Source organism: Lissotriton vulgaris, chromosome 1_1 (genome assembly GCF_964263255.1).
Source record: "Lissotriton vulgaris chromosome 1_1, aLisVul1.2, whole genome shotgun sequence".
NCBI classification, from domain to species: Eukaryota; Metazoa; Chordata; class Amphibia; order Caudata; family Salamandridae; genus Lissotriton; species Lissotriton vulgaris.
In genome coordinates, this window is record NC_141685.1 from 2,046,408,802 (window position 1) to 2,046,435,974 (window position 27,173).

Sequence of the window (27,173 nt, forward strand, 5' to 3'; positions counted from 1 at the left end):
GGGACTGTGGACTCTGCACACTGTACCTTACTTTGGAACAGTATATACAGAGCCACTTTCTTACAGGGCTTTACAGCTGTACAGAGGTGAAAACAGAGTTTCAGGTAAAACAACAACAATAAGCAGGGTACTGTAAACAATAGAGGAACAGTAAAATATGAAGAAGGAAATAATTCATATACGAGCAACAACCACCAGCAGTTGAGCACAAGCCAACGGAGTGGGAAGTCAATGGTACCGTCAAACAAGGACATTCATCCACCGGGCATTCACTTCTTTTTTGAAAGACGCCGTAGAGGGAATCAGTCGGATGTGAGGAGGCCGGCAGTTCCAGATTCTCGGGGCAATACCCGAAAACGCTCGGTTATACATTTTCTTTTTGTGGAATTTTTGAGGTTTCAGCAACAGAGTGGTGGAATACCTTGAAGATCGGCTCCTGCCAGAGTGCTCCAGTTTTTGGGCTAGGTAGATCGGGGTGTTGAAGTGAAGGGCCTTGTGCATCATGCAAGGAATCTTGAGATCAATCTTAGCCTCAAAAGGTAGCCAGTTTGAAGTTTTTAGTACCACCGATATGTGGCTATTTCTTCTGGCACCTGTGATGAGCATTGCAGCTGAATTCAGGGATGCCCTGAGCGGAGTCAACTTGTATCTGGGTAGCCCGCATAGAGTTGCGCAGCTATACTCTAGCATGGAGATTACTAGAGCTTGCACAGCAGGCTTGAGGTGGTCAGGGGGGGCGGAAGGGTTTTATCTTTCTTAGAATAGACATTTTGAAAGTTGGCCCCTTTGGTGGCTGCACTAATGTGTTCCTAAATGCTCAATGACTTGTCAAGTATAATTCCAAGAGACCTAGACGAGTCAATAATGTAAGGGGTACAGTTGAGAGCTGTTAAGTGTTTCAAGTAATTAGCGAGGATGGCCATCTTTTTGGTTGGTGCTATCAGGAGGAATTCTGTTTTGGAGGAGTGGAGTTTAAGATGCTGGGTACTCGGCAAATGTTGAGTTTTGAGTAGGGTATAGTTCAGTGATTTGATGTCGTCAGGGGAAGAGATTTTCAGGTAAACTTGGGTGTCATCAGCATACATGTGATACTGAATGTTGGAAGAGTTGAATAAAACCGTAGGAGGCTCCAAGAACAAGATGAAGAGCGTGGGAGAGAGAGCAGATCCCTGAGGAAACCCAAGAGTGGATGGCAAGGAGTTGAAAAGAGAGTGATTTACTTTAAATCTTTGCGTTCTGTTGTTGAGAAAGAAGGCAAACTAATTTAAAACAGGGCCAGAGAGACCCATCGTTTGTTCCAGTACTTCTAGTACGTTATCATGCTTGACTGTATCTAACGCTGAAGATAAGTTCAGGAGGATTAGAAGGCAGGCTTCAATACGATCAAGCATTTTTAGGGCGTCATCTACTATACGAGTAATAGCCGTTTCAGTACATTGACCCTAGCGAAAGCCTGATTGGAATTGATCTAAGAGCTAGAATTGATCAATGTGGTTACATAGTTGAACACATTTCTCAAGGAGCTTCGATAGAGTTGGGATGAGAGTGATCGGGTGAAAGTTATTAAGGTCCTCTTGAGAATCGGCGAAACCAGCCCTGCCTTCAGACATTCAGAAATGATACCTTGATTTAGGGAAGCATTTACTATTTTCATCCAGAGGGGGAGTAAGGACCCTTTTATTTCACTGAAGAAGCTGGAGGGTAGATGGTCACAGAAGTGGTTAGAGGATTTCAGAGCAGTAAGCAAATTGAGAATAGAGCAATCATCATACGGAGTGAATTGGTTCAAGCAAGCATTAATTTTGGGTGAAAGTCCCACGTCAGGAGGAGGATGGAGTAGAGTGGATTGGCTCCAGCAGGAGATATTTTTGAAAGAGAGAACAATGGCGGCAGAGGAAAAGGGGGAGTAGGGTTAGTATGGCAAAGGAAGGTACGTTTTTAGCTTTGTAGAGCTAGTAGCTCATTTTCAATCTTAGTAGTCTTTTCCGGGAAGAAAGAGGCAAACAGTTCACAGGTTGGCAGCATAGGCGCCTGCGATGGCGGAAGGGTAGTAAGATAGTTGGATTGGAGTTTGATCAGTTCAAAAAGTTTTTTTGGTCCGTTTCTGGCGTTATCTAGTTGGCTTCTTAAAAGTTACATTTTTCTATCTTAATATGTTTGCTATAAGAGCTTCTTCTAGTTCTCAGGAACAAGAGGTGTTCCTGGGTGGGGGATCCTCGCCAGGATTGTACGGCTAGTCTAAGATTGCGTCTCTCTGAATTTAGGCCATCGTTCAACAAGGGTTTGGAGTCTTAAGAGGACTGTCTTTTCAATAGTAGTGGGACAACAGAGTCTAGGATACTCAGTATAGAGCCGTTGGTGATCAGTGAGGTCATGAACCTCGTATAGGTCAGGAGGAGGCAACAGGGTGTTCCTGCTGATGGAGATCAGGACATCCATGTTTGAGTTTTGAATAGAGCGTTTCCAAACCCTGTGATTCTGGTCTTGTGAACCAGGGTTCGATGATGTGAGAGGTGATCTAGTGATGATCAGACCATTCACACGGGGCAATCGTAACCAATTGGATAGCATTTGGTTAAGCTATAAGGTTCAGGATCGTGTTTGTAGGACTATCACATATTTGAACTAGGCTGAGGTTAGCAAGCAAGGTTTTGAGAGTGGTCACAGCTGGGTCTTTGAAGTCATTCCAGTGAAGGTTGAAGTTTCCAAGGAAGATTTTGGGATGATGATGACCAGCATTTGACTAAAAGATTTCCATGAAATCTTCAATGAAGGGGAGGTTGTCTCCCGGCGGGTAATGTCTATGCAGATGTATTTGCAGGTGCTGACAGCCTCAAAGTGGGATTGTTTTAAAAATGAGGCTATTATGGTATATACATGCAATCCCACCACCAGGTCTGTCTGATCGGTCCAGCCTAATGATGTTATGATTCGGGGGGGGGACTAGTATGTCAAGGATCGGGCCAGAGGATTCCTTTAGCCAGGTCCCAGTAAGTATGAGGATGTCGAGATCCTGAGACAGGATGAGATCAGCAATGTCTGAAGCATGTTTCACGGCTGAACTACAATTGATGAGCATGCACTTTAGATGTGGAGTGATGGCAGAGGGAGCTGGCTGTGACATGGGAACTGGCTTAAGGTTAGTGTGATTTATAGTTTTGGTGTTGTGACTGGGTATTCTGAGAGGGTTCGGAAGAATGGGTAGAATGTGTTCATGATTATATGGCTTGTCAAGGAGAGAGGGATTATAAGAGCGCAGGAGAGTGTCTATATCGCTCCCTGAGAACGAGTTATTGGATCTAGAGTCTAGAAGATCGGCAAGGGAATGGTTCTCCAACAAGGGGACTGAGAACAACCATAGATGAAAGGGGGAGGGGGGGTGGCAGCTTGGAATGAGAGGAAGTAACAGGAGTACAATAGTGTCTGTGGATCACTGACGACCTATCTGGCCTTAGAGAAGTGTCTGTCTTTGACAACTACACCACACAATAGGGCACTTAACCAAAACAGAGGTTATCTGTTAAAACCTTGTTAGATATTCCATCGTCACAGAGAAATGTACCACCATTGCTGCTAGGTGACATATCTGATCAAAAGGTTTCTTCAGCATCAATAAAAATATATATATATTTAATCTCTTCAGTGGAGAAGTGCCCGTATTCCACCTACTGTAGAGAAAGATCTCCAGGTAAAGCACGGACAATCATGGAATCCTTACCCCTGACCACCCATACTTGTAACACGGCTACAAACTAAAGAGGTTTGTGAAGTGGAAAAGCCATAAGGCCGAACTGGACAGAATGCAGGTCCACACCTACAATATGAAGGCAGAAATACGGCCCAAAAGGCCCTCATGTATTCTCTTGTCTGGCGCCCATAGCTAGGACAAAGCTTCAGTCGGATGGAGTAATGCACAGAGAAAAAATGTAAAAACAGGGAAGGAAGACCTTGGTAAAGAGCAGTAAGGGAGGGCTATATCATTGAGTGCCTTTCGAGGGTATTTTTGACCTGCTTTTGCACTTCCCCATTGGAAGCCATCCAATTAAAAAAAAAAACATTTCCATCAAAAGTGATATCCAAAATCTCATTATAAGCTGTCAAACTGAGCTGTTGCTGTCAACCTGGGGTACAATGAGACACACACACACACAGAAATGGATCAATTCTACGCTGTTGGGTTGATGGTGCACCCAGCTAACACATTTTGCACTCTGGCATCTGCAATTCCATACCGTAGTGCGGCAACTCCTTTACATTAAAGGTAAATTCCAGCTTGGCAAGGCACTTAAGACACAAGTGCAAACGAGAGACCTAGGTGCAAGAGCTGCAACAGGAGTTCACAAAAAAAAAAAGACACATTTGAGGAGAAATCAAAATCAGAAAAAACAATCCCCAAACCTGTGATTATCCAAGTGAATTTTGTAGTGCAACCAGTTGTTGCTGTGGTTCTGCGCAAACCCGAGTCCTATCATCACCGCTGACAACCAATGTTAGAAATGGGATTTCTGGTAGGCTAAGGTTTGAGCCAAAGTCAGGCAGAAACCACCACTCTAGTCAGGGAAAGGGAGTTACACACTGAAGATAACCCCTGCTCACCCTCTTGGTAGCTTGGCACAAGCAGTCAGGCTTATCCCAGAGGCAAAGTGTAAAGCGTTCGCGCAACATACACAGCATCAACCACTAGGCATACCACGAAGGAAACTCCACACAAGGTTAGAGAAAAATAGCCTTTGTATTATCATAAACACATTAGAAACAATCATGCATTTACACTGCGCCTACTGGCACTAGGCAATATTCTCAGGGGATTATATACAGGACAGGGCCAATCTGGCCACTGCCAAAACCATCAGTACAGGTAAGTAGCTATAAACACCACCAGTCAGATAATGACCTCACTGTTATCACCTGCAACAAACACCTTACGCCTGCATCACTGGGAACATACAGCACATTATGCATAAACATCAATACATTAGGTAATAGGCCTCACTAGCATAAACACATTATGCCATCACATTAGGGCCTAGCGCCCTACAAATATCGATCGGAACTCCCAGGCCACCTGGCCTTCTCTAGGGGCGAAACTTTCATGCCCTATTTACCGAAATGTCAGGGCTGGCAGCCAAAGCAGCAGAGTCACAAGCGCACAATTGTGCTGGCAACACTGCCTCCTGGGTCCCCACTGGGACTCTTTGCACTGGACTGGCCTAAATGCTGCAGCTGCCTCTAACTGCAGTGCAGCTGTGTAGACACTGTGGCCACTGGCACTCCTGGTGCCCTCTGCAGTCCTCACATTGCAGTTGCCCACTACGGCAGCGAAACTGTGACAATGGCCTGAGTCCCCCTCTGGGACTCTTCAACAAGAATGCGGCAAAATGTTGCAGCTGCCAGCGCTGGTGCGGCGCATCATTAAATAACATGAATAGGCACTGGCACCATGGGCCACATGAATAGGCACTGGCCCCACTGGGGCCCTAAGAACAGGAGGCCTCCCGTTGAGGCAGCCCGCTCTCCTGTGGGTCCGCTCAGGACAGCAGTAACCGAAAATGTCCCTCGAAAGGGCCCTCACTACACCACATAGAGCCCCCACTCACCTGGACTCATTGGGTGCCACGATCCAGCACCACAGAGAGGCTCCAAAAGGGGATAACCCGACTGATGCAGGTGCCTGCGGTCTCGGGGTGCAGCGTGAAGAATTTCCACACTGTCACCAGCTGTGCCTTAAGAGCCTCCTTCGCCGGGGCTCCTCCGGTAACACCCCTGGCACCATCAATACTGCCCAGCTCAGTCCCCACTCACTGGGACGTGGCAGGCTCTTCTCCGCTCTCCTGAGGACTCCGCGCAGTTGCCCCTGCACTTTACCGTCAGCCGGTTCCTCTCCAGGGACACAGGACTTTGCAGGGGAGCCTGCGAGGCTCCAGGCTCCTTCTCCGGTAGTCAGGACTTCCTCTCCCTTCGCCGCCGGCCTCAGAGGCCTCGTCCACAGTAGGCTACCTGACTACCTGGGCCGAACCGTGCCGCCGCAGTGACTCGTTTGGCGCTGCTATGCGGCGTGGGCACCCGCCTTCAGATAATCCCAGGAGCGGGGTGGGCACTCTCCATCACAGCACATAGAAGGGGTGGGCACCCGCTCAATCGGCACAATGCGGGATGGGGGGGGAACGGCTCCTAAATGAGCACGTAAGCGGGGTGGGCTCCCGCTAGTCAGCACAAAATGCGGGGTGGGCACCCGTGCCTTGCAGCAGCTCGGGGGGAATCCCTACATCAGGATTCCCTCTATCCAAGCAGTGCAGCGCTGCAGACCCATCAAAACGCTCCTCTCTGGCACTTGAAATCCAAGCACTCCCGAGGCGCTGGGTGCCACCAGTTCAAAGAGAGGAAGGGGGGGCAAAGCTGAGCCCAGGCAGGCCAACACACAAGGCCCTCCAGCAGGGAGGCAGTCCCTTGAGGCAGTTCCTCTCGAGGCCCTGAAGCAGCACGTTCCCCCAGCACAGGAACAGCAACTCCCTCAAGTACAGGAACAACAACTCTCCTGAGGTCACAGCCCTGGTAATTATACTGCCCAGTCCTTGGATCTCAGAGGCAGGGAGTGTCTGTCCCCAGCCAGAACTGGTTCTGCCTTCCCTAGTGCGACTTCCTGGCAGGAGGTGGTCAGGGTCAGAGGCCAACCAGGCCCTTTGAGGTGCAACGAGATCTCCTCCCCCTTTCCTGATTGCAGCCCTAGGCATATCAGACCTTTCCTTACCCACCCCAGGCTATCTGGAGCCACTCCGACCCCCCCAGCCTCCTGTCATCTGAAACAGAGACAGGCAATCCACATTGCAGCAGAGTAACACGGGATGACTAAGCAGGACAATACCTACTTTCTAAAAGTGGTATTTTCAAACACAGAATAACAAGCATTGGCATAGCCAATAGGTCTCGCCTTTGGGGCCCTTATAAGTGTTTAGAATTGCAACAGTGTATGTTGTTGTACCATGGATATTGTGCTGGATAAACACTTATAAGGTCCCCAAACGTGAGACCTATTGGCTATGCCAATGCTGGTTTTTAAATGTCACCAACTTGCACTTTGCAAAGCTGGTAAAGTTGAAAGTGGCAAAGCTGGTAAAGTTGAAAGTTGCAAAGTAACAAGTTGTTAACCTCAAGTATATATACACCCCTTCAATACTGTATCAGATCTATGTGTGAGGGAAACTTCAATTGATGACGCCCATACTGCTCTGTGTATGAGGGACGGTGGTCCAAGTGCCGCCCATGCTGTTCCTGCTCAGTGTGTTGGTTGTTTGGAGGGGATTGCATGAAGCCACTAGTGATGCGGGTATTCTGTGAGGGAATGTTGCACTGATGCTGCCTATGCTGATCCTACTCAGTGTGTGTGTGTGTGTGGGGGGGAGGGGAGATGCATTATGTCACCTGTGTGAGGGAAGACTGCGCTGGTGCTGCCCATGCTGTTCCTCTTCATGTGCAGTGCATGATGGGAAGCTGCAGTTAAGGCGCCTGTCCAGTTCGGAGTGTTGCCTTTGTCATCACATGTTTTTTGAGACCCGAATTTTCTATGAGACTCCAGTGCTCCCACTAGTCCAGATCACATGGATCTGAAAATCACTTCAAGATGAAAACTGCTTGTTCATGAGCTACCGTATTGATAGATGCACTAAACAATTTCTTCTAAATCTTGGAAGATCACACCAGCATCTCAAAGGAGCTCCAGAGGGACACTGAGGGAGTCACAAGACAGCCCTTTGATCAAGGAGACCCAGCAATCCTCAAGTGGAATACTTGGCCTTAAAAATAAAACTGAAATGACATTAACATTAGGTAGCTCAAAGAAGAAACACCACTACAACAAAAAAATAGAATCTAACAAAAGGGCATTGTCCCAAATGTGGAGTTAAAGGAACACATCATCTCCAAGTCGTAGCAGAGGCTTGAGTGACAGATGTGAAGAGAAAACGATGACTATTTAAAAAGAACGGAAAACATACAAGAAGAGATTTAAGTAAAAATGGCTCCAAAATGTTAAAAGGACCGTAGCCCAAAGAGCAAGAGAACCTCACATTCTATACTCCCGTAGGTACTCCCATTGATTCAATCAGGACTGCTCAAGTGTCAAAACCCTCCGAGTCCACCTCTGACAGTGAGTAAATGCCACGGTCTCTCCTTCCTGGCGAAGTAACACAGACGCCCAATACCTCACAGAGATGAGCTCTCTAGTCACGAGCGCCAATATTCGAAAACCAAAACCTCAGTATTTCAAATGAAATCTTGCCTTGTAAACAAAACATTCACAACACGCACCTCAGCACTGTGTTTTTCATGAACAAGAATTTCCACTCGTGAACCCCCAGCAGCAAGATAGCCGCGCAAGCTTCCTCACAGTCGAAGTCTAAAGATTAACATGTGCAGTACAAGCATTTCAGCAATCTATTTGTGCACCCGTGCGGATACCATTACATTGGTTAAATGTGATCATATTTACAGCGCGCCGAAGTTGCATAAGTGATGCGCGAGGCGCTCTGTAAAATCTACTCTTTCCATGTGACTGTCACACATTCGAAAATAAGTGAAAGGCCTTACCTCGCAGCCTGTCTCCATGTCTCTGGGGCCCGGGCGTGTGCAGCGCACCATTTAATTAATGAAGAGCCTCTGAGACCCGGCCGGGTCCCCGAGCGTGCACACTGCATACCATCTATTTTATTAAGAGGTGCGGCGTGCGCACCATCATGATGAAGAGGCTTGCTGGCTCCGCTGAGCGAGTGGGCCCCTGGAGGGAGCTCACCCCTCCCACACCCGCCCCTCCGGGGGGCTGCGGGGGCCTTTGTTACGACCCTGATTATGCACTGGTGGGCACAATCATGGCAGACATGCGCCAAAAAATTAGGAATGGTCATAAATAAGAGCCAAGATTTGCTTTTCGTGTGTCAAGGACGTGCACAGTGTCGAGAATCACTAGCACTGTGAAATGAATGTCCCCAATATGCCAGAAATTACCACAATTCTGCCAGGGTAAACATGATACCATGTATGGAGACGAATGTGCAATGGATGCCAAAATGCACCACCAATTACCAACATAATGCCAGGGCCACCATTAGGCTATGCTTGCGCACCACTGTGCCATGGATGCCCATAATATATCATGAATTTACACCTGCCTAGTCTACCAATACGTTAAAGACAGGTACCATCATACCATGGATGCACACAATACACCACCAATTGCCTCCATTATGGAAGGGTTATTCTGCAAGTGTGGGCAGTGGGCACACCGCTCAAGCCCACCCTACACACACGTGCACACTAACAGCATTGAGGCATCTGTCATTCATCCCTGTCTGCTGCAGGAGGGGAGAGGGGAAGGAAGGAGGGGAGAGGGGAAGGAAGGAGGGGAGAACGGAAGTGCGTCAGCCAACCTGGGGTAGGGAAGAAGCAGCAGGGCCTTCTCAGGCAAGGGGAGGAGACAAGTAAGAGTCCTGCATGCCGCTCCAAACACCAGCCCTGCAAACCAGTAGCTTCACAGCAGGCTTTTTTTGGGAGGCGAGGGCCCCATAAGGAATATTGTACTGTGCTTTTATTCAGGATTCTATTTCGTCATCAAATGAGTCACACCAATTAGTACTAAACAAAATGGTATTGCTTAAGAGTTCCCAAAAAATAATGCCAGCAAAATGCATTCTTTTTAACCCGAAACAGGTCAGCTTATTACTTCAAAGATAGCAAGCTTCGACGGTCACTTTCCATTTATATGCCTCTATCTCGTTTTTATTTTCTTCGGTCTAAAAGCTTTTTTTTAATGACTAATGAGTTTCAACAACGACAACAGGAAATGCGATTCACTTTTATTGCTTCTGCACAGGTTTACAATCCACCCCTTTTGACTAGGAATAATAGGGCAGATACTGACACCAATTCTTTAACTTCAGGCCAACAATTTGCACCCGGTTGGCATGATACAAAGAAAGTAGAGTAAACAACCATGGATACCCTTTTCAACGTTCTTCGAATGCGTTTTGCCATTTTACATGGCTTCAGTAAGATTTAAGTTAACACTAATAAACGGAGAACTACCAAATGGATCTCACAGACCAGAAAGTGCTTCGCAAATACCAGTGTTGGTCAGTCTCAACGATGGCTGCAGAAGTAACATTGATCTAAAAACACTGCCAAAAGAAACTGTCGCAAAAGTCACACACACAAAGCTGGGGAATAAAAGATTAGCAAGAAAAGCTGCAAGTAGGAGTTAATCTAGTACTTCCTCACTCCAACCTCTTTCTATTACTAGCAGCAAATTCGTGTTTGCTGCTTGAGATATGCAATCTCCTCTTGGAATCAGATCAGTCATTGTAGGAAACCTTCGCAGACAACGTGTCGCTCGGCTACCAGTTTTCAACAGCAGAAATGTGTATATTAGATTCAGCCTATTCTCTACAACCCCATCTCCAGGTTGCCCTTATTACCACACAGACTCACACCCAATAGGTAGTAGAAGGTATTCAACAATTATCAATTATCCATAATGGGTAACATTTTATGGGCTAGGCTTGGCCTTGACAATAGGCCAGAGACCTCTAGGACAATACCGGCTCTCGATCTCACTGAATCCTATAAAGAAAACATGTGGTATGTGCTATACAAAAATATGTGATCTCACATAGAAAGTTAGTTTAGAGGAGAGAACACCGACACGTAGAAAAATGTCTGTTACATGCAATTAAGGCAACATCAATGTAGTCTGTTATTTGAACAGACAGTTCAAGTGGCAGTGACAATGTGGGACTATAAACCCACCTATGTATTTAGTAACATACTGCACCAGTAGTCTGGAGAACTTTCATTTTCAGGTGACACATTATGTAAATGATGGGCTACCTTAGAATATTGATTGGTATGCAGATTTTCGTCCTACTGTACGGAACTATAGGATGGTAGCCAGGTACGAAAAATGGCAAAGAAACAGCAAGCGCAAGGATATTAAGCTATGAAACCTAACCATCAAATCCCTCGACAACATTTAAAAAAAAATAAAAAAAATCGGAAGCAGTCAAGTTATCAACACTGCCATAGCCAACATCTCCAGACCATTGTCAAAGCAATGACCTGAGAGAAGCCCGGATAATACCAGCGGAAATGGGTCTTTGGTGATAGTGATTGCGTTATCAATGACCCCCCCAACCCAAATAGCAGAGAAAACACATTCCAACTGGGACAACATCAGTCCGTGGTAGTTCCAAAAGGCACAAGAATAGTATTCATAGTGCCGGGATAAACAAAAAAAAGGATTACCACGGACTTCACAATTGCAACAGGTCAGAACATTGGCAGAGAAAACTGCCATGACCTAAAACCTAAACAATGTTGGTGCTATTATAAAATGACTATCAATCGGGACAAAAACAATCCTACAGGTAGTGACATAGTGTTTTCTTGTGGCTGGCTACCTTACTTGATAATTTAAAAAAACAAATTACTTAATATCCTAAACCACATTTGGTACCGCAAAGCATCACATTGTAACATCAGAACCACTGCTAGACCTACCTCGTTCATGTGGAGAAGTGTGGCTCAGGGGTTAGAGGCAGCAGACCCAGAAGCGGAGATCGGTCCTGGACCAGGGTTCAATTCCCCGCCTCGGCGGGTCTTGGGCTCAAAAATTCCACTGACTCGATAATTCTCGTTCCGGTGCCTACTCGACTCACTGGTTCACACTCTGCGACTCTGGGCAATAGCTTGCTTAATCTCCACTACGGCCCCTCGTGGTGGGATGCCTGGCTTTCACCTTGTGGATACCCTGCTGGGGTTATCACACAGGGGAATACCAGGACGGGTTCCCAAGGCAAGCGCCTTGATGCCTTCGGGTGATACGTGCGCTATATAAATCGCAATACATTTACATCTAATTCCACCACTGCTCGACATACCTCGTTCATCTAATTCCAGAAATGGCCAATTGCTCAATAGTGCTATTCAAAGAACAGTGGCTGAGCAACCTAACTCAGTACAACAGGCATGGCTTGTCAAAACATCACATTCAGATGAAAACGAGCATGTGAAGTTAGTGGGAAGATAAACCCTCTTTAGAGCATTCGCCTCCTCATTCTACGGAAACAAAATGCATCAATTAGGAGATCGGCGTGAGGCGCTGGGCAGCGCTTAAGAAACTCACAAGGTTTCTCCAATAGCCTTGTTTTTGTCTCCCATCGGCACATTTCCTTTCAACCAGCATAGTAAAACAGATTACTGTGCGCACAGTTTACCAATTTTTGACTGATACGATAACACTTGACATAAAAACAAACACGAGCGCCTTGCGCAAGTTGGGGGCGAAGGAGGGGGACACACAGCGTTTACCTTGCAGGATCGATCGTAATAATTGCTAACACATGGCAGCGCTCGCTCCCGCAAGGAAATCGCCAAATGTGCACGCGTTGCCATTCAAAGCTATGCAATACGTGCAGGTTTTTGGGGACAAAAGCGGATCGACTACAAGAGGTCTTTTTCCTTAGCAGCGCATGCGCGCTGATAGGCGAGACCTAAAAATCACCTTCACGAAAAGATGCATCCTTAGATTCTGAGTTCAGGGATACTAAACCTTACCACGCTGCTCCTCTTATATCAGGAATTACCACTGAAATACCAGTCAGGGAATCCCCAATGCATCCCTATGAGAGGGCAGCCTCCCAGTAGTGAGAAACAAAAAATGGCGGTTAGTCACTACCAGGACCTGTCACACACTTAAGGCACATGTCCTACCCTGCATGGCAACCTGCCCATAGGGCTAGCTAGGGTATACCTTAGGGGTGACTGACATGCAGGAAAAGGAGGGTCACGGACATGGCACACATTTTAGGTGCCAGGTCACAACGGCAGTCGCACTGCGCACACAGGCCCTGCAATGGCAGAGGCCGGAGATAGGTTTGAGAGGCTACTTTGGTGGGGGGCGCAATCAGCGCTGAAAGCCCACCAGTAGAATTTAGGTTTACCAGCCCTGGGTGTATGAGATATCACTTTACAAGGGACTGACAGGTAAATTAAATATGCCTAACAGGTGTAGACCAATCATACCATATGTAACACAGATAGCACATGCACTTTACACTGGACAGCAGTGCTAAAGTGCCCAAAGTCCTAAGACCACCAACACCAGGTTAGAAAGAAGTCTAGGAGAAAGCAAAAAGTTTAGGGATGACCCTGCAAAAAGGGTTAAGTCCAACAACTAGTTAATGTTCAGGATACTGCTGGCACTCTTCTTTCCTTTCCCATGGTTTACACACCTGGTGTGACTGACAGAGCAGGGCCTACAGCATCTCCTTGTGAAGTGTGGCTCAATGGTTAGAGCGGCAGACCCTGATGCAGAAATCTAGCCCTGGACCAGGGTTCAATTCCCGCCTGGGCGGTCTTGGACTCAATCTCCCCGGACCTGATAATTCTCGCCTCGGTGCCTAGTCTAATCATGGGTCCCACTCTGTGACTCTGGGCAATAGCTTGCTTAATCTCCACAACGGCCCCAGCAGCGCTTGGATGCCTGGTTTCACCTTGGGGGTGCCCAGGAGTGGACATCTCACAGGAAAAGCGAGGAAGGGTTCCACAGCGGTATGAATACAGCGCTACGAGACCTCTGGGTAGAAGGCGCTATATAAATACAAACATTTACATTTACCTATGTAGTTTTGATAGTGGTAACACATGGCCATGTGGTAGACGCCACAGACCAACAAATTGAGTGTTATCAGGAGGCCCTCCTATAGTTTGGCTGGCTGCCGTGCAAAGGATATTGAGATAAGCTGTGCTACCTTTTTTAGAATGCATAGAGCCTCTAAATGAGGTACTGGGCTTTGCTTTACCTCTGATAAATACTTTAATGATGTTGGAGAGCTACAAGAAGCTCCCAAGCTTCTCGTAGGAGACCCCTGCTCTAGAAGCTGCATCTACTGATCCACAGTGGTTCTGTTCGAGGCCAATAATGGTGTAACACATAGGCTTCAAAATATAGATTGCATTGTCTTGTCACAAACAAAAACACATTGGTAACTCTTCAAGCTAGTTTCTCCAAATCTTCAGAGGAGATTTTCAAGAAAGAAAGAAGCACCAAGGGTGTACACAAAATCTTGGACTAGACAGAAGTGGGGAGTGTGTGGCAGTAGGTGGATTAGGAAGAGAAACAAAAAGATTGAAGCGGGAGAATGTAGGAAGAGACTTCGATTCTTGTAGCAACCCCACAGCTGAGGCCACCTAGAGGGTTTAAAGGCAGGGATCGTACCTGCGGACTAACTCAATATAGCACATGAGAAGGTTTTAGATTTAAAGGGGCATAAAGATACTGAAACCTAGAATAAAATGGCATGGCTATAGCATCACCAAAAATAGAGGAAAGTAGAATTCCAATTCTTCTTTAGGGAGGATCAACAGTAGAATAAGATCACCCAATGTAAAACGGGTGAAACAAAACATCAGATATGGAGTGTAAACATTTGATTTTTAAAGCACCCTCCTCTACATCAAGAAAGATGCCTAGCACAGAAACAAAATTACCTCTGAACCAAATTATATGGAGTGAGACCACATGGGTGCATGTGCCCCAGAATTGTTTTTCAGAACTTTGTGACGCCAATAATGATCAAAACCACATATTGAGCCAACACCTCTGGCCAGTCTAGAGTTAAAGTCAATTACCTGGCTAGGAATTCCTCAGGGCACGTAGCAACACAATTTATAGTTTTGGGTTATAGAATATACTGGGGTGTCGATTTTGGTCGCTGTGCAATCCTACCCAAGCAAGTATAAACGATTGAAGATTTAGGACAGCAAATCTTTTCTGCACATGCCAGATGTTATGCAACAAGTCTCCCTTCCATTTGTATGTATGTATGTATGTATGTATGTATGTATGTTATATAGCGCTCGACGTACCCTAGGGCATCCCGGCGCTTGCCTTGGGAACCCGTCCTGGCTTTTTTCCCTGTGAGATAACCCGTACTGGGCGGGGGGGCAGTTGTGGAGATTAAGCAAGCTAATGCCCAGAGTTGCAGAGCGTGAACCCGTGATTAGAGTGGGCACCGAAGCGAGAATTATCGAGTCCGTGGACAATTGGGCTCAAGACCCTGCCGCGTCGGGAATTGAACCCTGGTCCTGGGTCTGACCTCTGCTTCAGGGTACGCCTCCTCTAGCCAATGAGCCCCACTTCTCCACATTTGGTCTTTCTATGCTCCACTTAATGTCAAAATATTTAACATATTCGATCATATTGGAATAAGAGTCCTGAGACAGCGGAATGCTTTTCAGATGCCTTGAAAGGACTTGGAACACTGAAGTTTAATGTAGGCAAGTGACTCTTAATTGCTCTTCCAACTAATCATTTTTCTTTTTACTGCAAAGCCTTAGAATCTATGTGCATTTGCAGTTTCAACTCGCTTACAAATCCGTTGGCTACTAACATGTTCTATAACATTCATCATGTCATAACAAGACACATATGCAACTTTAAGTCTGCATATATTCCACTAATTTATATCTATTGAATAAATGACATTCCTCATCACAAACGGTTGAAAATATGTAAGGATAATGTTACTTACCCAGTAAGTAACTGTTCTTGGCATGTAGAGCTGTAGATTCACATGCTTTGCACACTCCTGCCATCTAGTGTTGGCTCTGGATGTTTGAAAGTTGTTTTTCTTGGAATTCTTTCCAGTCACGAGGTAGGCGTAACTCCTTCTTTCGGTGTTAGTGCACATGGGCATCAACTCTATTGTTAGATTGTTTTCCCGCTGAGGGTGAGAATGGAGTTAGTAAAGGTAGAATAGAGATGTCCATGCGCATGTATGTAAAGTAAGAAAACTAACAGGTATAGGTACCCGGGGAGGACGACAGGCGCATGTGAATCTACAGCTCTACATGCCAAGAACAGATGCTTACTGGGGAAGGTAACATTATCCTTTTGAGGCATGTGAGCTGTACATCATATGCTTTGCATAGACTATACAGCAGTAAACTCCCAAAACAGTGGCTAACCTGTAGCTGTTGCAGTGGTTTGAAAGAGTGTTTTAAGTACTGCCTGCCATACATTAGCTTGTTGCCTCGCGAACAGATCACACAATAGTGTTTGGTGAATGTGTGCAGTGTAGACCATGTTGCTGCCTTACAGGTGTCAGCTAGGGGGAATATTCCCCAAAAGGCGGCTATAGCAGCCCCCCATTTTGCGGGTGGAACGCGCTCTAGGGGGTATTGTCAAGGTTCTTTTAGCTTTCGCATAACATGTTTGGATACATTTCACGATCCATCTTGCAATGCCTGATTTAGGTATGAGATTGCCTGTGTGGTGGCGAAAAAGCAACAAAGAGCTATTTTGTCTTACGAAAATCTTTTGTTCTTTCCGCATTCTGCATCGAATTGGTGCTGGAGGTGGGAAGTGTGGCTCAATGATTAGAGCGGCAGACTCTGATTCAGAGGTCTAGCCCGGGACCAGGGTTCAAATCCCCGCCTCGGCGGGTCTTGGACTCAAAAATTCCACGGACCTGATAATTCTCGCCTCGGTGCCTATTCCAATCATGGAGTCCCACTCTGCAACTCTGGGCAATAGCTTGCTTAATCTCCACAACGGCCTCCACAACGCTAAGGATGCCTGGCCTCCACCTTGGGGGTGCCCAGGAGTGGACGCCTCACAGGGAAAGTCAGGATGAGTTCCACAGCGGTATTCGTACAAGCGCCCTGAGACCCTTGCGGGTGAGTAGTGCGCTATACAAGTATCAATTTACTTGGACCCTCAACCAAAGATGTCTGGCGTGTATTTGACGTCTTGACTGCATTTCGCGACGTCGCGCCAGACGAGCACGGATCCTTTTCTTCGTTCGGAACGTAGTTATGTTCGTTGTGCTCCGGTGACAAGCACAAGTTGCAAGTCGGTGTGCAGATACTTGGCGTGGCACCAAGGGCAGAATTTGAAGGGAGTCCGTTCCATCGACTGCGAAGTTGACTGATGCAGTTAGGCAGGACGACCTTCCCGAAGATCTTCGATCGAAATAAAAAATTTCCTTGACGGATATGATACGCGTAGAAGTGAGATACACGTTCGAAACAATACTGACGCGGGTAGAGTGGATTGTGCACTGAGGGAAACCTGAAGAAATGGTTTCTAAGTGGAGCACAGCAATACATGTCCAAACCTGATGGCGTAAAGTAACAAGCTAACAATGGAGGCTAGAAAGACTTCTTCCAAGAAAAACAACTTACAAACATCTGGACCCAAAACTAGATGGCAGGAGTATGCAAAACAAGTGATCTACAGCCCACATGCCTTGAACAGTGCATTATAAGAGGCTGTAGCTTATTTCGGCATATTTTTATTATATTATTTTAGAAATGTAGGCCATGAAACAATTCCATGTTTGTCCCAATGAAGGCTCAGCAATTTAAGTTATAGATTTGAAATATCAATAGATCCGAGTCTGAAATATTGACCATCTTTGCAAGCTTTAGCATGATTATGGAAGCACTGCCAACTGTTTTTAGCCTTCGGTGATTGGCATAGACTTTAGCTCAGAAAACCAACTCTGCTCTGAGCACCGTGTTGATCTAGCATGAAGATTTTGTCACATGCTTATTTGTTGTATACACTGAAAACTTAAAGGTTCCAGTGATAAAAGTACAACTCTACAAATCTGAAATCTCTGGACCATTAGTAGGTATTTCAAAAGTATGTATGGACAAAGGTCCTAGCTCTGCAGGTAGCTACCAAACAGCGATTCATAAAATACCCTGGTCTGAAAACTTGCATGCAAAATAAACACAACAAAGGTCTGATCTCCAAGAAATAGCCTTACTTCAGCACTCTTTGTTCAGCAATTGGCCAGTCAATGTCAACATCAATATCTACGCTGTATTCCGGTTCCATTTCATAATAAGACAATTTGCCATCCTACAAATGTATTAAAACAAAAATGAAAAAGAGTGTTACCCAACTACTTTGGTTCCCAATATTTCTGTAAACAAATCAATTTACAATAATAAGCCAGAGTAACAGGTATATAGAATTGAATCCAATATTATTACCAATAGGGACATTAATCTATTCAGATATTTGGCACTTTTTTAACCTCAAGCAAACTCTATACATATGTACATCATAATACACTGAGTGGTACCCTAGGGTACTTACTGAATCTTACTTTAGAGAGAAAATCAGTACTAATTCCCAAGGTAAACATCACCATTATTAAAAAGGAATTACCTGTAATGTATAATATCAAAGTTAATTACTTGTCTTTTACCAAACATTTACCTTAAGTGACCTTTTTTAGTAGGTTTCTCTTCAAAAGTATTCTCAGACCAAGAGGAAAAAAGTGTTTGAACAATTGCACATTTTACTATTTGGTGTTCACAAGTAATACAGCTTTTGGGAGTTTAAACCGGTATTAGTTACTGTGAACCTTCAGCACTTTTTTCGATTGGGCATACGTATGATAGCTTTCAGCATACCTAAATAATTCCTACTGGATAGCTCTAAAAACAGATAATTTCCATCTTCATTATGCAGAAGTCTACAAATCTTTTTTAAATGGCAAACTGATAAATATCTGAGTTCATTTAAACATTAGTATAACATAGCATTTCTATTATATCAGTTTTTTTCTTTTTAACCATGATGAAGACCAATAAAATCATTAATATAGCAATTTAATAAACTATTTCGACAATTCTTTGTCATAAAAGAGAATAGACAAGTACAAAATGCACTATAAAAATGGGTTTCTACTAAATAGGTCAATTGCATTTTAGTACGAGCCATATCATCGCAGCATACAAGAATTAAATATATAAACTGAAGAGCAAATATCAACTTCTCTTCCCCAATAATTGTTTCCTTGTTTGTTGTTACAAACAAGCTTTTTCATCTAGACTGCTAATAAATTTAAAATGTATATACCCAAGTATCTCAACAAGCTTAACCCTGATTTGTAATAAAGGAATAAAAGAGGAAGATAATTATCTCCTCAAACAATTCAGAGGCAATAGCCACAGATACATTTAAGAATAATGCTGATGAATACTCATCAGGTGTGTTTATTAAAAAAAAATGCAGTGTAGAAATTCATTTGGACAAAAATGCTTAAAAATGTGCCCCAGCAGATCAGTATGCCAATAAACAGACACTTCAATCTACGATTTAAAAAGGTAAAAACATATAATTGGTTAGTTTTGGGTCCGATATAGGAATTTGGAGAACAGTTCAACTGTTTTGAGGCCCCATCTGCCTGCAAAGTGGTTTGATGCATTTCGGGCACGGGTCCAGCATAACCCAGGCAGACAAACAAGACATGGCCAATAGATTCAAAGGTCTTGCAAAGTAGAGCACAGAACATCGCCAACCTTGAACTGAAAATATAGTTTCCTATGTAGAGCGACAGTCATAGCATGCCAATATGGTTCCAAAAAGCTACTACACTGAAAATAAATAAATGTCCCTTTCAGGGAGGAACTGTCAATTAGCCCTTGCTTTGTCTAACCCACAAAAAATAGTATTTCTTCATTGTTGCTTCTGTTGAGACCAGTTTAGATGAAGGATTTTCCCAAAAGGTTTACAGGTTGATGGCTATTAGTAGCTTTTTAATTTGTTGGAGCCACTCTGTTTTATTGAATTCATCGCTCCATAATGGTTTTTAGGGGCATGGCGTACTAGGCTAATTCTGGTAGAGCCCATAACCTTCACCAAAACAATGGGCGGAGTCTGCTTTATCAGCTAATGTATTCCTACTCATGTCGAGCATCAGGGGTTTCAATGAGGCGCTAGCTGAAGACAAGCTACGAATCTCAGAGACCTAATCTCTAAAAAATGGTAGTAGAACTAGTTAATGTGATTGATATTGAAGACACTGGCGGGATTCCATTTTGAAATGTCCATAGTTTTAATTAGTACAAGATTGAAACTGAGGTATAGCCCTTCCAGACAGTGAAACTGATTTCCTACATTGCGGAGCTGATGGGCATAACCCAAATGTGGGAGTATGGAGACCGGCCTAACTTCAGAAATTATTTAGTGACCATTTAAGCAAGGGGGTGCACCTTAAAACAAAAAAAAACTGACATCTCACGTGAAACCATTTCCTGAAATGAACATGGACTTTACTGCAGATTTAGGTGTATTTAATGCTTCAACAATAAGCCAACGGAGATTACAGTCCAGAAAAGCAAATATATACTAATCTATGAGGGAAGCTGCCCTCTGGACCCATAGTAAAGCTGCCTTGTTCTTTTATCTAGTCTACTTCTTTATGTGTAGATAAGCCCTGTAGCACCGCCAGTAATCAACCTTGTAATGATTAACACTATTTGTGCGTAGTATTTCGATTCAGTGTTGTTAAAGTAAGTCCGTTTTAAAAAAAAAGACAAAGCAATGGGCTGAATATTTAATTATGTTGCCGTTGCATCGGAGTTGCCTCTATCCCCACCCCACATTAACTCCCCAGGAAGCTTTTGACTGCTCACCTTTGCTGCCCTGAGATTCAAGTGTGGAAAGCACGTACTTAGCCTAGTATTTAGAGTCATAGTAGGAAAGACCACCAGAGGCAAGTGACCCAAACCACATTGGTTGGCCAGTAGCCACAGCTTGCCCTGTGCCCAAACAAGGTGTGAGAAGCAAAATATAACAAGCACTAATGTAGGCAAGTTGTACAAAGACAAGCCTCAAGGTGCTGGAGAATTTGCAGTAAAGTTTCTTCAATGCAATAGCAAGTAAACAAAGGCAGTAACAGATGAGGTCTCAAACTGCTGTGAATAGTGGCTCTACTCTCCTGCATTATCCTGAATCTCAGAGCTCTGAACACACAGAAGTGCATGTAGGGACCCTCGGCTGGTAGCACACTGCAGGTAGGCACTGCCCTTGCCTACTCAGCATGGTACTGTATGATAGCAGGGGCAGACTGGCAAAATGCCACAATATAGTGCCGTTGTTGGCCTTCTCCGTGCGGGGCTGGAGCTCTGCAGCAGCTCTTCTGCTTCAGGTGTTGGAGGGCACAGGTATAATACAGTGCCTATTCTTCTGATTGTCATTGGAGCCGTGCTACTAAGAGTGCAGCAAGTGAAGGTATAAAGCAAGCTTCGCAGCCAATCCAATATGACCGTCAGACAGGAGTGTTGAATTTGCAGGTATCACATAGGCCTGCGGCAGCTTCGAGCAAAGTAACATAGCGCACATCTCAGGTGGCCATGTTTCAATAGTTGCAAAGCTGCGTGATATTCTTCTGGACTGCATGCATGATGAAGAGATAGTTTTCTCCCCAAAACAGCAGTGCAAGGCTCCCAGATTGGGGCGATGACAAAAAAACTGCCTCAATAGCGCAATCTTGCACAGGATTACAAAACTGCTATTCAGGAGATCTACTTTTCACTTAGCCTACTGCATCAACTGTATGATGCTCCTTGATAGTTGTGGGGGAGGCTGCTAAGGGGAACGCATGGCACTAGGGGGCCAATAGTTTAAATGGCAAACATCGAATATAATGCACTTTAGAAAACATAAACAAAGGCAATATTAATGTACCCATCAGTGAAATTCCATATGCTGATCCAAAACCTAAAGAGCTACCCTGAAAGCCAATGAATTAAGGGTGATAACCCAAGCAAGGCAATGACTGAAGACAGCTGGCCGAAAGCCCCTTTCCTAAGGTTTGATTTTACGTTATATTGTGTGTTTTGGGGTGTATGCGCAATAACATTAGGCCTTGTCATCCAGCTAAGGTTTTCTGGTTTAAACAAGCATTGCAAAGCTGATAGGTCTCAACTATTCAAGAGCTATTGGCAATGTGTTTTAGCCATGCTGTACACCAGCGTGGTTGCGGTTCAATATTGCTAAAAGTTAGGGGTGTAGAGTGGGATAAATTGAGTAGTGTGGATTTGATCGTATTAAATAATTGTTTCCACAACAATGTACTTCATTTCTACTATCCCACTTCTAGTGTATTCTGGAATATCGGCGTTTCATTTTTAGGTCTCGCCTGTCGATGCGCATGCGCATCGAGCAAGCGAGACTATGGGGGCTTATCCACTCTTTATCCACTGCAAGGAATCGTGGCGATTCCTTGCAGTGCCCGTGACTTTTAAGCTCAATGCGCATGCGCATTGAGCTTAAAAGCGCGTGCACGTCCGTCTTATTTTACCCGCTCCGCCCCCTCCCCTTCCCGCCGTGTCGCATTTCTCCTCCCTCCTCCCCTCTCTTCCCTCCGTCTTGTTTGTTTATTTTACCCGCTCCGCCCCCTCCCCTGCCCGCCGTGTCGCCGTGTCTCCGATCCTTTCGCTTGAGGAGAAAATAACAGTAATTTACAAGCCAGTGTAATGACGCCACACATATAAACCAACAATTTCGCAAGAAAACGTCCAGCTCAGACTCCTGCAATCATAGAATAGACAACTAAATAGCACGGATCACAGACTCATTGAGGAAGTGGCCAGACCATCCTCAACTTAGTCACCAAACTGCAAACCCTACTCTCCTCCTCCTACTCTCCTCCCCCCTCCCCTTATCTGGCCTTCCCTCCGTCTGTTCCCTCTCCCCGCTCCGCCCCCTCCCCTGCCCTACCCCCCAGCAATTTGGCGTTCCACTGCGGCGTCAGGAATGGCAGGCGTTGTTTAGTCTTCCTGTGCCACTCGTGCTGCTATACCGGCCCATCGTCTGTCTCCCTCCTCGCCCCGTCGCTGTATCGCTCGTTACCCACGCTGCGTGGGGAGAAGGGGCAGGAGTTGCTTTTCGGAAACTCCCAGATCTCGCTACTTTTCTGTGGTCTTCGTTTCCGCTTGGGTTGGGAACGTACCTTGCTGGCATACACCTCTTGGGGCACGGATTTCTTTCACCCATACTCTGGGAACGGCCTGCCAGTAGTACTGCTCACCCCCTTCAGCAGGCATTTTCCTCCACGGCACACGCAGAGGTGCTGGCGCCGCTCCCGTCAGCCGCGGGCGGCATGCTTTGACTTTCTGCTCTGACCCCCACTGCAGCAAATTCTTTCAGTTCACTGCTGTGCTTGAAAAAAACCTTATCATCACCGGAATGCACATAATAAAAGAGGGGCACCTTTTATTATAAGTGTGCACATAGACTTTTTTGTGCTAAGTGCAAATTGCAACTTTTCAATAAATATTTTACTCTGAGTGATAGAAGGGGCTCTGTTAGTAAAAAGCTGGTACGTACTTTAGGATGCAATTTAATCACTTGTTGAGTAACATTTTAAACCCCTCACCCACCCTCACTCACCCTCAACACCTCACCCTCAACACCTCACCCTCACTCACCCTCAACACCTCACCCTCACTCACCCTCACCCTCTCTCACCCTCAACACCTCACCCTCAACACCTCACCCTCAACACCTCACCCTCAACACCTCACACTCACTCACCCTCACCCTCTACCCTCACTCACCCTCAACACCTCACCCTCAACACCTCACACTCACTCACCCTCACCCTCTACCCTCACTCACCCTCTACCCTCACTCACCCTCACTCACCCTCACTCACCCTCACTCACCCTCACTCACCCTCAACCCCTCACTCACCCTCAACCCCTCACTCACCCTCACTCACCCTCACTCACCCTCAACCCCTCACCCTCACACAGTGCAATAGGTCTCGGAGCATTTGAGTTAGAGCTTTTAGAAATGTTTATGGCTTTTTTTTTTTAATTCTTTAGCATTGGCTACAGGAAACAAAAATGCTAAAGATTTACAAAAAAAACCATAAACAATTCTAAAAGCACTAACTCTAATGCTGCGAGACCTATTGCATTTCCAATGCTTGTTGTTGTTTGCTAGAAAAACGAACATCGTAGAGCCTGTCCTCTCACATGGGCACTAAAGGACTGTCAAAATTCTCACACTTTGAAGTCAGAAGAAAGAAAAGTGAACACCTAGCTCTCTCGGAATAAAGAGTGACATTTCACCTTGGTCTTTGAACGCACGACAAATGTGACAGGATAAGAAAACGTTTTAAAGGCCTGTTTACAGAAAAAGAGTATTCAATCAAATCAATCATATCATTTGTAAAGTGCACTACTCACCCATGAGGGTCTCAAGGCGATGGGGTGGGGAATGCTGCTACTGCTCGAAAAGCCAGGTCTTGATGAGGTTTTCTGAAGGTCCGCAGGTCTTGGGTCTGCCGTAGGTGGATGGGGAGGGTGTTCCAGGTCTTTGCGGCGAGGTGGGAGAACGATCTGCCGCCTAAAGTCGCTCTTCGGAAGCGGGGGGACTAGCGAGGGAGAGGTCGGCGGAGCGGAGCTGGCGGGTGGGGGTGTAGAAGCGAAGTCGTCTGTTGAGGTACGTTGGTCCGGTGTTGTGGAGTGCCTTGTGTGCGTGGGTGAGGAGCTTGAAGGTTATCCTCTTGTTGACCGGGAGCCAGTGCACTTCTCTCCGGTAGGGTGTGGCTGCGGCGAGGGATGCCGAGGATCAGGCGTGCAGAGGAGTCCTGGATGCGTTGGAGCAGTCTCATGAGTTTGGCCGAGGCTCCTGCATAGAGGGCGTTTCCACAGTCAAACCTACTGCTGACAAGGGCCTGAGTGACTGTTCTTCTCGTTTCAGTGGGGATCCATTTGTAGATCCTACGGAGCATGCGGAGGGTGTTGAAGCAGGAGACGGCGTTGACCTGTTTAGTCATGGAGAGGGTGGAGTAGAGGATGACCCCTAGGTTGCGTGCGTGGTCGGTGGGTGTTGGAGCGGCTCCCAATGCGGTCGGCCACCAGGAGTCATCCTATGCCAAAGGGTTGGATCCGAAAAAGAGGACCTCCGTCTTGTCCGCGTTCAGCTTCAGTCAGCCGTTCCACATCCATTCAGCATCGGCCTTCATTCCTTCGTGAAGGTTGGTTTTGGCGGTGTGGGGGGTCCTTGGTGAGGGAGCGTATCAGCTGGGCGTCATCGGTGTAGGAGAGGATGTTGAGGTCGTGCCGATGGGCAACGTGAGCGAGCGTTGCCATGTAGATGTTAAACACAGTTGTGCTGAGGGATGAGCCCTGGGGTACGCCACAGATGATCTCGGTGGCTTCGGAGCGGAAGGGGGGGGGGGGAAGGCGAACGCTCTGTGTTCTGCCGGAGAGGAAGGAGGTGGTCCAGTCAAGGGCCTTCTCTTGGATCCCAGCGTTGTGGAGGAGTGTTCGTAGTGTGTGGTGACAGACCGTGTCGAAGGCGGCTGACCGGTCCAGGAGGATGAGGGCCGCCATTTCTCCCTTGTCCAGCAGGGACTTGATGTCATCGGTGGCAGCAATGAGGGCAGTCTCGGTTCTGTGGTTGCTGCGGAACCCAGACTGGGAAGGGTCCAGGATGTTGTTCTCCTCAAGGTAGCGGGTCAGTTGTTCGTTGACAGTCTTCTCGATGACCTTTGCCAGGAACGGGAGCAGGTAGATGGGCCGGAAGTTCTTGAGGTCCTTGGGGTCCGCCTTAGGTATCTTGAGTAAGGCGTTGATCTCGGCATGCTTCCAGCTCTCCGGGAAGGTTGCTGTTTCGAAGGAGGTGTTGATGACTTTCCAGAGATGGGGTGCGATGGATGTGCTGGCTTTGTTGAAGATGTGGTGTGGTCATAGATGTGACGAAGATCCGGAGTGGATGGTGTTCATGATTTTGATGGTTTCATCGTCGTGGATTTTGGTCCAGTAGAGCAGGCGGTTGGTGCGGATGGTGGTCGTGGGAGCGGAGGTCACAGTGGTTGTCGTGGCGTTGAAACGGTCGTGAAGGTCTGATCTTGCAGTGAAAGAAGGTGGCCAGCGAGTCACACAGGTCTTGCGAGGATGGGACATCGTTGGTGTTTGAGCTGGGATTGGAGAGTTCCTTCACGATGTTGAAGAGCTCTTTGCTGTTGTGCGCGTTGTTGTCTAGGCAGTCTTTGAAGGAGGCCCTTTTGGCTGATCTGATGAGGTGATGGTGTCTGCGGGTGGCATTCTTGTGGGCGGCGTGGCTGTCCGGTGTTCGTTCACGGAGCCAGATCTTCTCCAGCTTTCGGCAGGTTTGCTTGGAAACCCGGAGGTCTTCAGTGAACCAGCTGGTTTTCATGTTGGTAGGATTGTTGGAGGGTTTCTTGATCAATACAGTAGCAAGAAATGTTCACGGGAGGGATTAATTCAAGCTAGACAGTCTAAAACTAATAAAGCCTGCAAATAGAAAGGACTAAATATGACTTACAAACCACAAAGCCAATAGTATGCAATAGGCAAAATTTATTCCAGGGAAGCTTTCAGAATGCCACCCAGAAGTTGTAAGTAAACCAGATAGTTGCACTATCTGCTAGGCTTCGACCTAAACGGGGTTGAGATATACATAATTATGTTTATATTATCAACCGCAGAACCTACATAGAATATACAACATGCAAATCCCTGGAAACTGATCTGAATGTTAATGAGGTGATTGGCTGGAGAAAGGCTCACTTGCCTCAACAATGAGCTTTCGGTGTATTTGGTCTCTCAATGTTAATATACTGTAAAGCAACAAAGCTGACAGAGTGAAAACACCCATATTTGCCAATTAAATATTGTTCAGCTGTCCATATGTAATGCTGGGGCAAATTGGTTTCGTGGATTGAGTTAGCTAGATGAACAAGTTACTTACCTTCGGTAACTAGATATCTGTAAAAGACAGATTAGTTATAGATTCCTTACCTTAGAATTACCTCCGGGCATGAGACTGGATACGGAGAATTCTTTTGTCAGCAGTAACCCTGCGCATCGATAGTTGGAGTCGGTCAACTCCACGTTAGTCGTTGGCATCATGGTCACCGTAATGACGTCGCAGTATCTATTTTAATGCAGCCCGTGCGGACGTCCGTTCTTTACACGACATTCCACGCCAGAAGCACAGAGCCATACAAGACACGGACCACTGGTGCACAAAACTAGGGCCCTAAAGGGAACCCTTAACCCTATAAGTCAGTTCGCAGAGCGGGGAGGATGGGTGAGGCGGTAAAGAATCTATAACTAATCTATGTCTCTTACAGATTTATTGTTACCAAAGGTAAGTAACTTGTTCATCTGAAGGAGACAATTAGTTATAGATGCCTTACCTTAGAATAGATACCCCAGCATTACTAACCCTGGAGGTGGGTCTGCGAACTAAGTTCACACCAAAAAGTCCTGGAGAATAGAACGGCCAAAGAAATGGTCTCTCAGGACCTGGCTGTCCAGGTAGTAAAGCTTTGTGAACA

General features: G+C 46.0%; 1 protein-coding gene across 2 annotated transcripts in view; it reads right to left on the reverse strand.

Moving 5' to 3' along the window:
* CMAS (cytidine monophosphate N-acetylneuraminic acid synthetase) overlaps window positions 1-27,173 on the reverse strand; it is a 175,699-nt gene that overhangs the window by 53,335 nt on the left and 95,191 nt on the right. For both annotated transcript variants that reach the window (XM_086920423.1, XM_086920430.1), the window contains exon 6: window positions 17,823-17,917. In XM_086920423.1, coding sequence (XP_086776549.1) covers window positions 17,823-17,917 — 95 coding nt within the window. The remainder of the gene's footprint in view (window positions 1-17,822; window positions 17,918-27,173) is intronic.